Source organism: Nerophis ophidion, linkage group LG12 (genome assembly GCF_033978795.1).
Source record: "Nerophis ophidion isolate RoL-2023_Sa linkage group LG12, RoL_Noph_v1.0, whole genome shotgun sequence".
Lineage (NCBI taxonomy): Eukaryota > Metazoa > Chordata > Actinopteri > Syngnathiformes > Syngnathidae > Nerophis > Nerophis ophidion.
The window spans coordinates 21,385,726-21,400,759 of record NC_084622.1 but is presented as its reverse complement, the minus strand read 5'-3'; the positions used below and the strand labels follow the sequence as shown (position 1 = coordinate 21,400,759).

The 15,034-nt window shown below is 42.0% G+C and overlaps 1 protein-coding gene across 1 annotated transcript in view; it reads right to left on the bottom strand.

The window, feature by feature from the left end:
• The window catches only part of lonp2 (lon peptidase 2, peroxisomal), a 105,165-nt gene that overhangs the window by 28,050 nt on the left and 62,081 nt on the right, over positions 1-15,034 (bottom strand). The window contains exon 13 of the mRNA XM_061917072.1: positions 11,045-11,184. Within this exon, the coding sequence (XP_061773056.1) occupies positions 11,045-11,184 (140 nt within the window). The remainder of the gene's footprint in view (positions 1-11,044; positions 11,185-15,034) is intronic.

Sequence of the window (15,034 nt, the reverse complement as noted above, 5' to 3'; positions counted from 1 at the left end):
GGACCTATTATTTATATTTGCATTGTTTCTTATGGGCATCTCTGCTTCACTAGAAAAGTTTTACATATACAAACCAGGCACTGCAAAAACAGAAATCTAAGTAAGATGAAATATCTCAATTAAAGGTGATATTTGCTTATTTTCTGTCTGATAAGATTATTATTGTTACTAAGCAGATGTTATGTTAAAGTGTTTTACTTGTTTTAAGGGTTTTGATCCGAAATGATCTCAGTAAGATATTAGAGCTTGTTGCTGAGATTTGATTATACAAGATGGCGCCCCCTGTGGCTGACGTCTCTGCGTCGTCCTCCTGACAACATTTACGTTTTTTATTTATTTCAGTACTAATTTGCATCCTAAATGCAAAGTTTTTGCACGCAACAGAGAGACATAACAGAGATGCACTTCTGGACATCAGAAAAGCTCACCATGAGCTCACTTGTAGTCTGACGGACTTCAACTTTCTTCTACGACGAGAGCCAGCTAACCACAAAATAACAACAACAAGGCGGCGACGTGGCAAGAGAGCGGGACTACATGCTAGGCTAAAGGCTAGAGCTACATAACCACCACTGCCTCGCCTGCTGCTAGCTAACGTGTGCTCGCTCGACAACAAGCTGGATGAGATGAGAACCAGGACTACATCCCAGCGTGAACTGAGAGAATGCTCTGCTCTTATTTTCACGAAATCCTGGCTTTCGGACAGCATCCCAGACTCTGCTATCCAGCTAGCAACGCACTCAGTCTAACAAAGGTTTCAAGAAAGGCGAGAGGCGGCGGCGTCTGTGTTTACGTGAGTAACCGCTGGTGCTCGGACGTATAGGTGGTTGAAAGACACTGTTCGGACAACATTGAGTTTATGATGGTAAAATGCAGACCTTTTTACCTGCCAACGGAGTTCAGTGCAGTGTTTATACTGTCTGTGTACATCCCGCCACGGGCGGACTCCACAACAGGACTGAAGCCGCTGCATGATGTCATCAGTAAACAAGAGACCGCGCAACCCGATGCTGCGTTCATGGTAGCTGGGGATTTTAACCACCGCAACTCAAAGAGTTTCCTCCCGAAATACCATCAATATGTGAACTTTCCTACGAGGGAAAAAAACTCTCTGGACCAAGTATACTGCAACGTAAGGGGAGCCTACAAGGCTGTACCCAGACCACACTTTGGACTATGATCACATCTCAGCTTTTCTAAATCCAGCGTACAGACAGCGGCTCAAGCAAGCCCCCCCAGTGAGAAAAACTGTTCAAGTGTGGAATGAAGACACTGAACTAGTGCTTCAAGACTCCTTTTGGAGTACAGACTGGGACATGTTCAAAACTGCTGCTGAGAGGGATGATGGTACTGTGGACATTGAGGAATATGCTTCCAGTGTAACTAGCTACATCAGCACATGTGTGGAAAACATTGTTCCCACAAAACAATACAAGATACACCCAAATTAAAAACCCTGGATTAACTGTGATGTTCGGTCCAAGCTACATGCACGCTCCACTGCATTTGTCTCAGGCAACGCTGAGGACTACAAGAAGGCCAGATATGACCTGCGTAAATCCATCAGTGAGGCCAAGGGACAAGACAGACAAAAGCTGGAGGGATTCTACTCCACCACAAATTCCCGGCGCATGTGGCAAGGCCTGCAACACATCACAGACTACAAGCTGGGGAGCAGGGGGGGTCACAAACAGCCAACGCTCACTGCCAGATGAGCTGAATGAGTTCTACTCCCGCTTCGAGGTCTCCAACACCAACCAACAGAGAGGGGTTCTGACCACAGAGTGCACGCAGGACCCACCACTCACTTTGACAACAGCAGAGGTACGTACAGTTCTGAGGAGAACAAACCCCCGGAAGGCAGCCGGCCCAGACAACATCCCTAGCCAGGCCCTCAGGGTGTGTTCATCACAGCTGGCTGATGTACTTGCTGACATATACAACTTGTCACTAGCACAAGCTGTTGTGCCCACCTGCTTCAAGACCACCACCATCGTGCCCCTGCCAAAGAAAAACACTGTGACCTGTCTGAATGACTATCGCCCTGTTGCACTCACCCCAATAGTGATGAAGTGCTTCGAGAGGATGGTCATGTCACACATCAAGAAGACCATCCCAGACACACTGGACCATCTACAGTTTGCCTACCGGCAGAACCTGTCCATTGAGGATGCAGTCAACACCATCATCCACACCACTCTCACCCACTTAGAGGGCAAGGACACCTATGCCAGGCTATGATTCATCGACTACAGCTCTGCTTTTAACACGGTCATCCCACAAAAACTCACTGCTAAACTCCTCACTGTTGGCCTGACACCAACTCTCTGTGACTGGGTCCTGAACTTTCTCACAAACCGGCCCCAGTCAGTCAGAATTGGCAACCAGACATCAGGCACAAAGTTTCTAAGCATAGGGACCCCCCAAAGCTGTGTGCTGAGCACCCTACTGTACACAGTCTTCACACACGACTGTGTGGCGTCCCAAAACAACACCAGTATCATCAAGTTTGCAGATGATACTACGGTCGTCGGACTGATCACCGGGAGAGCTGTGGCAGCGTTCAGAAGGGAGGTAGCTGAACTGGTGGCCTGGTGTCAGAATAATAATCTCTCCTTGAACACAGACAAGACCAAGGAGATGATTATTGACCCATGGAGAAGGAGTGCACAGTACACACCTCTGTACATAGGGGAGACAAAGGTGGACAGGGTGAAAACCAGGGTGAATTCCGCGGGACCCACATCAGCGAGGACCTCACCTGGGATCACAACACCCAACAAACAATAAAGAAAGCCCAGCATCGACTGTACTTCCTAAAAAGGCTGAGAAAATTTCGTATGGCGCCCAAAATTCTCAGCAACTTCTATAGTAGTACGGTTGAGCGTGTCCTTACCAGCTCAATCACGGTCTGGTATGGAAACTGCACTGCTAAGGACAGGAATGCACCCCAGCGAGTGATTAAAACTGCTCAGTACATATCAGGAGCAGCCTTCCCCTCACTACAGAACATGCACTCTACCAGGGCCACCAGGAGAGCACACAACATCATAAAGGACAGTACACACCCCCAGCACAGTCTCTTTAGCCTCCTACCATCAGGCAGACGATACAGGAGCCTGAAATGCAGGACTACGAGACTGACAAACAGTTTCTACCCACAGGCCATCAGGCTTGTGAATGCTAACTTGTGAATGCTAGCCCCCTCTTTACTTTTGTCTTTTTGAACAACAGACAGCTACCTTGACCACCCCTGTGAACCATCACTGTAGACACTCTTCACCTTTGATCACTAAAGACACTTTAACTGCTGCTGTGACCCAAGGTCACCTCCACATTTATACTGTTGACTGTCAATCAGAATGGGCAATAATGTTATGTTACTTACTGTGCCTTGCATATACCTTTTATTTTTAGCTAAGTACCGTGTGACTTGTTGAAGGGTGGACTAGTGAAGTAAGATTTTCATTGTGGGGCAAACTGTTTATCTGCGCATATGACAATAAACAATCTTGAATCTTGAACCCTCTGTGTAACCTGTATGGCTGTTGATCTAGTATGCCTTGCAGTCACTTGAGTGCAATTTCAAAAGCCGCCTACCATATATAGTCCACCAGCACGCATATGGTATGGTGTCAAAGCAGATGGTATGGTGTCAAAGCGGGCGGGACGACATGTTTTAGAGGACGTTGAAGGCATTACCACCACGGCACGCCCTCAATATTGTTGTCCGAGTGAAAATCGGCGAATGTTAACCTCCGGGAGATATCTGGGAGAGTGACTTAAATCTGGAAACGTCCCGGAAAGGCAAATATTCAGCTGAGCCACATCGGAGTGATCCAAGAGCCGCATGCGTCTCCGGAGCCGTGGGTTGCCGCCCCCTGCGTTAAACCATATCCAACTGTATTTACAGTCCCTAAAGCAAGTGAAAATACTGTCTTAACATCCACAAAATGCCCCAAATTCAGACCATGAATTGATTAACGTTAACCCCGACTTAAACAAGTTGAAAAACTTATTGGGGTGTTACCATTTAGTGTTCAATTGTACGGAATATGTACTGTACTTTGCAAAGACGGCCACTTGTCAATATTCCGCTCCGCGTGGCTTTGGCGATTTCCGTAGAATTAGTGGGACCGGGTCTGTACTCTGATCATAGCAGCATACTGCATGGCCATGCCTATCATTCACAATCCTTATGTAAGACAAGAACACCTTTTTCTTTTCTTTTGCATGCTTAAAAAGTACCCTTTGTTTCAATGAGCGACGGTGATTTGATTTTAGTGTGCAAGCTCTGTCATTGAACTGAACTCATAAGCTGAGATACTCGTGTAATTATATCATGATGGAAAGCTAATATGTCCGTTATTACACATTGTTAGTATTACCATATTTCCTTGAATTGCCGCCGGGGAGCAAATTAATTCAAAACCTCTTGTCACTCCGGCGCTTACCAAAGTCATGCGGTAAAGGCAAGCATGCGCTAATTATTTTAAAACCTCTGGCGCTTACCAAAGGCATGCAGTTAATTTAGGCCTGCGCTTATACATTTGAGTGTGATGTAAGGATACCATCATGAAAAGCCCATTTAATTAAAAAAAATGTTATTACGGTCTTACCTTTACTTATAAATGAAGTCCATGCACAGCTCCTTTTGATCAAAAGCATTGATAACTTGTTTATATAGAAGTCTTCCTTATCTTTCATCAGTTTTAAGTCTCTCTGTATCGATGGAGATCATCCTTTATTACCTACTGCTTCGATGGAAAGTTCAGTTTAGAAAACTGTTTTATTTTAGATATGTAATCCTCCGTGTTGCTCACGCTGCTCACTCTTGCTGCTTGTTGTCACTTCTTCTGCAGCAGAGTAGTCGCAAGAAGGATCACTAGCGCCCTCTACCACCAGGAGGTTGGAGTCATTTAATGACTCATATTTGACACACGCAGCTACGGTATATTAATAAAACATAGCTGCTTACTGTTCTTTTTAGCATATTCAATAGCTTGGACCTTAAATCCTACTGAATAGTTCTTAATCTTCTTCCCTTTATGTGATTTCAAAATATTGAAATCAGCCTCTTCCATTTTGAAAATGATGACAGGTGAAGTGTCATGACGTGACGAGTTTGATCCGGCGAAAATTCTAGACATGCGCTAATAAAAATAATATTTTGCAAAACAAGTTTGACCCAGCGTTAATCCTGAGCTAAGCATGCGCAAATTATTTTGCGAAACGAGTTTGACCCGGCAGTAATTCTAGGCAAGCGCATACTATATACCCGGCGGCAACTCAAGGAAATACGGTAATAATACTTCTTAACTCAGTATTCCTACAACTAAACTGCAGTTTACTGCTTCTTTGCATCGGCTAACATTTCACTGTAATGACAATAAAAGTGTGTATCATGTCTTTGTTCATAGTTATTGCAAAGCGCAAATGTATCTTCACTTTACAGTTATTGTGTGGAATATTTTAAATGTTGTATTCTATTATTTACATAGTATGGTACTGTTTTGTTTTTTAATTGTTCTGTATTTAATTGTACAAACACCGTTTCTATATGAGTTGGGAAATTGTGTTAGATGTAAATATAAACAGAGTACAATGATTTGCAAATCCTTTTCAACCCATATTCAGTTGAATATGCTACAAAAACAACATATTTGATGTTCAAACTGATAAACATTTTTTTTTTGCAAATAATCATTAACTATAGACTTTGATGCCAGCAACACGTGACAGAAGTAGGGAAAGGTGGCAATAAATACTGATAAAGTTGAGGAATGCTTATCAAACACTTATTTGGAACAACCCACAGGTGTGCAGGCTAATTGGGAACAGGTGGGTGCCATGATTGGGTATAAAAACAGCTTCCCAAAAAATGCTCAGTCTTTCACAAGAAAGGATGGGGCGAGGTACACCCCTTTGTCCACAAATGCGTGAACAAATAGTCAAACAGTTTAAGAACAACGTTTCTCAAAGTGCAATTGCAAGAAATTTAGGGATTTCAACATCTACGCTCCATAATATCATCAAAAGGTTCAGAGAATCTGGAGAAATCACTCCACGTAAGCGGCAAGGCCGGAAACCAACATCAAATGACCATGACCTTCAATCCCTCAGAAGGCACTGTATCAAAAACCGACATCAATCTCTAAAGGATATCACCACATGGGCTCAGGAACACTTCAGAAAACCACTGACACTAAAGTTCAAGCTCTACTATGCAAATCGAAAGCCATTTATCAACATCATTCAGAAACGCCGCCGGCTTCTCTGGGCCCGAGATCATCTAAGATGGACTGATGCAAAGTGGAAAAGTGTTCTGTGGTCTGATGAATCCACATTTCAAATTGTTTTTGGAACTATTCAACATTGTGTCATCCGGACCAAAGGGGAAGCGAACCATCCAGACTGTTATCGACGCAAAGTTCAAAAGCCAGCATCTGTGCTGGTATGGGGGTGCATTAATGCCCAAGGCATGGGTAACTTACACACCTGTGAAGGCACCATTAATGCTGAAAGGTACATACAGGTTTTGGAACAACATATGCTGCCATCTAAGCGCGGTCTTTTTCATGGACGCCCCTGCTTATTTCAGAAAGACAATGCCAAACCACATTCAGCACGTGTTACAACAGCGTGGCTTCATAAAAAAAAGAGTGTGGGTACTTTCCTGGCCGCCTGCAGTCCAGACCTGTCTCCCATGGAAAATGTGTGGCGCATTATGAAGTGTAAAATACGACAGCGGAGACCCCGGACTGTTGAACGACTGAAGCTCTACATAAAACAAGAATGGGAAAGAATTCCATTTTCAAAGTTTCAACAATTAGTTTCCTCAGTTCCCCAAACGTTTATTGAGCGTTGTTAAAAGAAAAGGTGATGTAACACAGTGGTGAACATGCCCTTTCCCAACTACTTTGGCACGTGTTGCAGCCATGAAATTGTAAGTTAATGATAATTTGCGAGAAAAAAAAACAAGTTTATGAGTTTGAACATCAAATATCTTGTCTTTGTAGTGCATTTAGTTGAATATGGGTTGAAAAGCATTTGCAAATCATTGTATTCTGTTTTTATTTACCTTTAACACAATTTCCCAACCCAAATGGAAACAGGGGTTGTAGTTTCTTCAGCATGTAAACTGGATGACACGTTATCTTATCAATTAAAGACAACCGTAGAAAAATACAATTATATTTATTTTGTAATCATATATAAATTGGCAGTTAAGAGTTGCACCATATAAAATTCCCCTCAGGGCGCCATTGCCACAGCAAAACATTGCAGATGATACTGTAACTTTTGTGTCCGGGCCAAATACTGATGTCATAAATCAAAAACTACATTTAGACTTGGAGTTCCTGCATGGGAATCATCTAACACAGAGGTCCTCAAACTTTTTGGCTCGGGGGCCACATTGGGGTAAAAGAATGTGGCCGAGGGCCAGTCTATCTATTCGCACGCATATTGTGATCCCAATATGCAGAGCACAGCGGGAGACAGCGTGCAGGTAAAAAACGTATGTAAGGCTTAAACCAAAAATGAACAAAAGGCAAGTCCCGCTAGGAAAAAAGCACTGAAGCATAGGGATGGCTATGCAAAATAAAAAACTGAACTGGCTGCAAAGTAAACAAAAACAGAATGCTGGATGACAGCAAAAACTTACAGCGTGTGGAGCAGAAATGGCGTCCACAAAGTACAACCGTACATGACAATCAACAATGTCCCCACAAAGAAGGATAGCGTACGCACAACTTAAATAGTCTTGATTGGGAAAACAAACAAGGTTGAGCAATAACACTCAAAGGAAAACGTAAAGCTGCTACAGGAGAACACCAACAAAACCGGAAGGGTCCCTAAAATAACATTACAACACAGAAACTAAAGCACAACACACGACAACCTTTTGGAGTTTCATTTTTTAACCTTTTCTGCTAGTGGTGAACCTCCGTATTTTTTGGGGGGGGAAAAAAATGTACCTCAGCTCAAAAAAGGTTGAAAAACAGTCTACTTAAATGAGATGTTCTTATTTAAACAGGGATAGCAGGTCCATTCTATGCGTCATACTTGATCATTTCGCGATATTGCCATATTTTTGCTGAAAGGATTTAGTACAGAACATCGATGATAAAATTCGCAACTTTTGGTCGCTAATAAAAAAGCCTTGCCTGTACCGGAAGTAGCAGACGATGTGCGCGTGACGTCACGGGTTTTGGAGCTCCTCACATCTGAACATTGTTTACAGTCATGGCCACCAGCAGCGAGAGCGATTCGGACCGACAAAGCGGCAATTTCCCCATTAATTTGAGCGAGGATGAAAGATTTGTGTATGAGGAAAGTGAGAGTGAAGGACTAGAAAGAAAAAAAAATCGTCAGAGCGATTCAGACGTTAGAAAAATTTACTAGGATAATTCTGGAAAATCCCTTATCTGCTTATTGTGTTACTAGTGTTTAATGAGATTATAAAAAAAGGGTGAAAAACAGTCTATTGAAATGAGATTTTCTTATTTAAACGGGATAGCAGGTCCATTCTATGTGTCATACTTGATCATTTCGCGATATTGCCATATTTTTGCTGAAAGGATTTAGTAGAGAACATCCACGATAAAGTTCGCAACTTTTGTTCGCTAATAAAAAAGCCTTGCCTGTACCGGAAGTAGCAGACGATGTGCGCGTGACGTCACAGGTTGTGGAGCTCCTCACATCTGAACATTGTTTACAATCATGGCCACCAGCAGCGAGAGCGATTCGGACCGAGAAAGCGACGATTTCCCCATTAATTTGAGGGAGGATGAAAGATTCGTGGATGAGGAAAGTGAGAGTGAAGGACTAGAAAAAAAAAGAAAAAAAAAATCGGCAGAGCGATTCAGACGTTATTAGACAAATTTACTAGGATAATTCTGGAAAATCCATTATCTGCTTATTGTGCTACTAGTGTTTTAGTGAGATTATAAAAAAAGGTTGAAAAACAGTCTACTGAAATGAGATTTTCCTATTTAAACGGGGATAGCAGGTCCATTCTATGTGTCATACTTGATCATTTCGCGATATTGCCATATTTTTGCTGAAAGGATTTAGTAGAGAACATCCACGATAAAGTTCGCAACTTTTGTCCGCTAATAAAAAAGCCTTGCCTGTACCGGAAGTAGCAGACAATGTGCGCGTGACGTCACGGGTTGTGGAGCTCCTCACATCTGAACATTGTTTACAATCATGGCCACCAGCAGCGAGAGCGATTCGGACCGAGAAAGCGCCGATTTCCCCATTAATTTGAGGGAGGATGAAAGATTCGTGGATGAGGAAAGTGAGAGTGAAGGACTAGAAAGAAAAAAAAAATAAATCGGCAGAGCGATTCAGACGTTATTAGACAAATTTACTAGGATAATTCTGGAAAATCCATTATCTGCTTATTGTGCTACTAGTGTTTTAGTGAGATTATAAAAAAAGGTTGAAAAACAGTCTACTGAAATGAGATTTTCTTATTTAAACGGGGATAGCAGGTCCATTCTATGTGTCATACTTGATCATTTCGCGATATTGCCATATTTTAGATGAAAGGATTTAGTAGAGAACATCGACGATAAAGTTTGCAAATTTTGGTCTCTAATAAAAAAGCCTTGCCTGTACTGGAAGTACCAGACGATGTGCGCGTGACGTCACGGGTTGTGGAGCTCCTCACATCTGAACATTGTTTACAATCATGGCCACCAGCAGCGAGAGCGATTCGGACCGAGAAAGCGGCAATTTCCCTATTAATTTGAGCGAGGATGAAATATTTGTGGATGAGGAAAGTGAAAGTGAAGGACTAGAAAGAAAAAAAAAAATCGGCAGAGCTATTCAGATGTTATTAGACAAATTTACTAGGATAATTATGGAAAATCCCTTATCTGCTTATTGTGTTACTAGTGTTTTAGTGAGCTTATATGGTCGTACCTGTACAACCTGAAAGTCGGAGAGGTGTGGTGACCGCCAGTGTCCCTGAGGGAAGCCACATTTCTCAACGAGGCAAAGGCAGCCGGGCTGAGATTTTTTTTTTCCCCCCTCCTCCACGGTGGAAGCATCCGACGGTCGGGGGCGGCCGGTGGAAGGAGGCAAGAGAGTCCGCAGCTGCCTCTTTGGCAGGTGCAGGAGGAACGACGCAAGCTCTCCGCTCATGTCTACGGTAAGAGCCAACTTATTACCACAATTTTCTCACCGAAACCTGCCGGTTGACATGTGGTAGGGAACCATGTTCGCTTGACCGCTGTGTTCCATAGTAAAACGTTCACCGTCATTTTTCGGGAATGTAAACAAGGAAACACCGGCTGTGTTTGTGTTGCTAAAGGCGGCCGCAATACACCGCTTCCCACCTACATCTTTCTTCTTTGACGTCTCCATTATTCATTGAACAAATTGCTAAAGATTCAGCAACACAGAGTCCATAATACTGTGGAATTATGCGATGAAAAGAGACGACTTATAGCTGTGAATGGTGCTGGACGAAAATGCCCTCTACAATGCGTGACGTCACGCGCCATCATACTGCGACATATTAGCAGGATACTTCCGCGCAAAATTTAAAATTGCAATTTAGTAAACTAAAAAGGCTGTATTGGCATGTGTTGCAATGTTAATATTTCATCATTGATATATAAACTCTCAGACTGCGTGGTCGGTAGTAGTGGGTTTCAGTATCTCACATGGGATGGAAATGTATTCCTGTCCTAACCTTACAAAACAAAAACAATTGACCAAAGAGAAAGCTCTGTCACTACTTCATGTCTTCAAAACGGGCTTTGAAAACCTAAACAAAACCCTTGAAGCACGTGACGTACTCAATATTTGTGTTCCATTCTGCTTGAACAAAAATAATATGGATACTGCTGACGTCATGCATTTGTGATTTCTAATCCCTGATGTTTACGTTTTCAATATAATTTGAACATATTTCGTGCTGCGATGCTGTAAATTCTTTATTTGAGTGTGAAATGTGTAAAAGATGTCATGCAGTGCAGCTGAAGGAGCCAAGAGAATGTGTGTCCGTCCTTTATCTGCAGCATCTTACCTGCCTGCTGTGTTTGACTCCCAGGAGACAGTTCTTCTCCTTTGGAATCTCTTTGGCCTTCAGCGATCTTAACAGCCACGGCACGACAGATTGCTCCAATTTTCCTCTCCAGGGAGCGCACGCCCGCCTCACGTGTGTACCTGTCCAGGTAAATCATGTCCATAGAGAGAGGTCAAACACTGGTCACCTGCAAAAATCATTGCTTGTTTTACACAACCCGAAACCAGTGAAGTTGGCACGTTGTGTAATTCATAAATAAAAACACAAAACAATGATTTGCAAATCCTTTTCTACTTATATTCAATTGAATAGAGCAGTGTTTTTCAACCACTGTGCCGCGGCAGACTAGTGTGCCATGAGAGATGATGTCATTTCACCTAATTGGGTTAAACATTTTGTATGCAAATTAGTACCGTATTTCCTTGAATTGCCGCCGGGACGCTAATTAATTTAAAACCACTTCTCACTCTGGCGTTTCCCATAGGCATGCGGTAAAGGCAAGCATGCGCTAATTATTTCAAAACCTCTTCTCACTCCGGCGCTTACCAAAGGCATGCAGTAAATTTAGGCCTGCGCTTATAAATTTGAGTGTGATGTTAAGGATAACATCATGAAAAGCACATTTAATTAAAAAAAAAGGTTATTATGGTCTTACTTTTACTTATAAATGAAGTCCATGCGCAGCTCCTTCTGATCAAAAGCATCGATAACTTGTTTATAGAAGTCTTCCTTATCTTTCTTCAGTTTTAAAGGTCTCTCTGTCTCGATGGAGATCTTCCTTTATTACCTCCTGCTTCGATTAAAAGTCCAGTTTAGAAAACTGTTTTATTTTAGATATGTAATCCTCCATGTTAAAAGTGCAAGCAAGAGGAAAAAATAAACACACGCTGCTCACTCTTGCTGCTTGTTGTCACTTCTTCTGCAGCCGAGTTGTCGCAAGAAGGATCACTAGCGCCCTCTACCACCAGGAGGCGGGAGTCATTTAATGACTCATATTTGACACACGCAGCTACGGTATATTAATAAAACATAGCTGCTTACTGTTCTTTTTAGCATATTCAATCGCTTGGACCTTAAATCCTACTGAATAGCTCTTAATCTTCTTCCCTTTATGCGATTTCAAATGATTGAAATCAGCCTCCTCCATTTTGAAAATGATGACAGGTGAAGTGTCACTTGTGACGTGACGAGTTTGACCCGGCGGAAATTCTAAGCACATGCATATTAATTTGCGAAACGAGTTTGACCCGTCGGAAATTCTAGACATGCGCGAATAAAAATAATATTTTGCGAAACGAGTTTGACCCGCCGTTAATCCTGAGCCGGTGGTAATGCTAAGCATGCGCTTATTATTTAGCAAAACAAGTTTGTCCCTGCAGTAATTCTAGGCAGGTGCATACTATATACCCGGCGGCAATTCAAGGAAATACGGTAATTATAATCCGCAAATGTGCCGATGTTGAGTGTCTGTGCTGTCTAACGTTAAACCTGACAACCACAACTTGTGATTTGCGAAAGGAGGAAGTGGCGACGGTGCAGATAAATTCATATTTAATTTAATTTTAACCAACAAAAAAGTGATAAAAAAGGATATCTAAAGAGAAATTACATCTTGTGAGACGAGGTCGGCCGACCACGGAAGCTAGCTAAGCCAGTGTTTTTCAACCACTGTGCCGCGGCACACAAGTGTGCCGTGAGATATTGTCTGGTGTGCCGTGGGAGATAATGTAATTTCACCTAATTGGGTTAAAAATATTTTTTGCAAACCAGTGATTATAATCCGCAAATAATGTGCCGTTGTTGAGTGCCTGTGCTGTCTAGAGCTCGGCAGAGTAACCGTGTAATACTCTTCCATACCAGTAGGTGGCAGCAGGTAGCTAATTGCTTTGCAGCTTGCAAGTAAAATTTTATCTGGTAAACATGTATCTAATGCTTAAACCAAAAATAAACAAAAGCCATTGAAGCTTAGGGATGGCTATGCAGAGTGAAACTAAAACTGAACTGGCTGCAAAGTAAACAAAAACCAAATGCTGGACGACAGCAAAGACTTACAGCTTGTGAAACAGAAGGGGTCCACAAAGTACATCCGTACATGACATAACAATCAACAACAAAATAGGAGCGCAGGACCACAACTAAAAGAGTACACACGGGAAAACAGCAAAAAACTTCAAATAAGTCACGACGTAATGTGACAGGTGGTGACAGTACACCTACTTTGAGACAAGAGCTATAGTGATGGTTATGGTTTGAATTCATATCCAACAACTGCGAGAACAACTTTTTACTGTGAATATCGGCTCCTTAGTTTAATTTTTTAATGTTTTCTGCTGGTAGTGTGCCTCGGGATTTTTTCAATGAAAAACATGTGCCTTGGCTCACAAAAGGTTGAAAAACACCTGAATAGACTGCAATGACAGGAATAGACTTTCCAAAGTCCTGACTTAAATGTGTGGACAATGCTGAAGAAACAAGTCCATGTGAGAAAACAAACCAATTTAGCTGAACTGCACCAATTTTGTCAAGAGGAGTGGTCAAAAATTCAAGCATGAAGCTTGTGGATGGCTATGAAAAGTGCCTTATTGCAGTGAAACTTGCCAAGGGACATGAAGGCAAATATTAACATCGCTGTATGTATACTTTTGACCCAGCAGATTTGCTCACATTTTCAGTAGACCCATAAAAAATTCATAAAAGAACCAAACTTCATGAATGTGTTTTGTGAACAAGTATGTGCTCCCATCACTTTATCACAAAAAAAAAAAAGGAGTTGTAGAAATGATTGGAAACTCAAGACAGCCATGACATTATGTTCTTTATAAGTGTACGTAAACCTTTGATCGCGACTGTATATTTCTCAATACGGTAGAATTTTTTACCACTGTACTGTAATCGGGAGGCAAATAACTTCGTTACACAAAATAAATAAATAAATAAAATAAAATTGACTCTTTCCTGCAAGCAAAAAAGTAACTTAAATAAATATTAAACAACTTAAAGTGCATTTTTTTGCACTGAACAGGATGTCGGTGTGCTTGTTTTAATGCTGTGTAACCAAACATGGGCTTCAGCGTCAACTTTGCAGTAAAAGAAGGCGATGAACCGGTCGACACAGACACGCCAGACAGTTATACATACATGCTTGGGTAATTAGTTTGAAAGATGTTCTCCACACAAAAGGCCGCACTGTCAGTGAGATATAAATAGTCAATCAAGCACTTGACAACTTAATGATAACAAGTAGAGGAATTCCATGAATTGATTAACGTGAACCCCGACTTAAACAAGATGAAAAACTTATTCGAATGTTACCACTTGGTGGTCAATTGTACGGAATATGTACTGTACTGTGCAATCTACTAATAAAAGTTTCAATCAATCAAAAAAAATCCAAATAAGCCACAAATGTGAGCTTCCAGCTGTGCTCTGTGTGTACCTAGGGCTGGGCGATATATCCAATATACTCAATATATACTCAATATATATATATTTGTCTCTGTGCGATATATAAAATGACTATCGTGATATTCGAGTATAAGTTGTCACTACAGGCTTTTCATGTCTCTCCTTCTCATAGAGATGTAAAACAAGCGCATCTTCTTACATACGTCACATACTATAGCGCGAGCAACGTCATACGCTCTCGCGGAGCAGAGGTAGCGGCATGGGTAACATTTGCTGTGATGCTAGCGGTGCGGTGCGAGTGGTAATGCGAGAGAAAGAAGGTGCAAATCTGGTAACAAATGAAGGAAGAAAAATTCATTCCCAAGAAAAACAGCACGGGGTCCATTGTCTGGCGGTGGTTTGGCCTCAAGTGGGAAGATGTTGAACAGACAACCGTAATATGTCATGTATGTAGCAAAATCGTTGCTATAAAAAGTAGCAGCACTGCAAATTTGTAGCATCATTTGAAATGTCACCCGCTAGAGCAGGGGTCGGGAACCTTTTTGTCTGAGAGAGCCAAGAATCCAAATATTTTAAAATGTATTT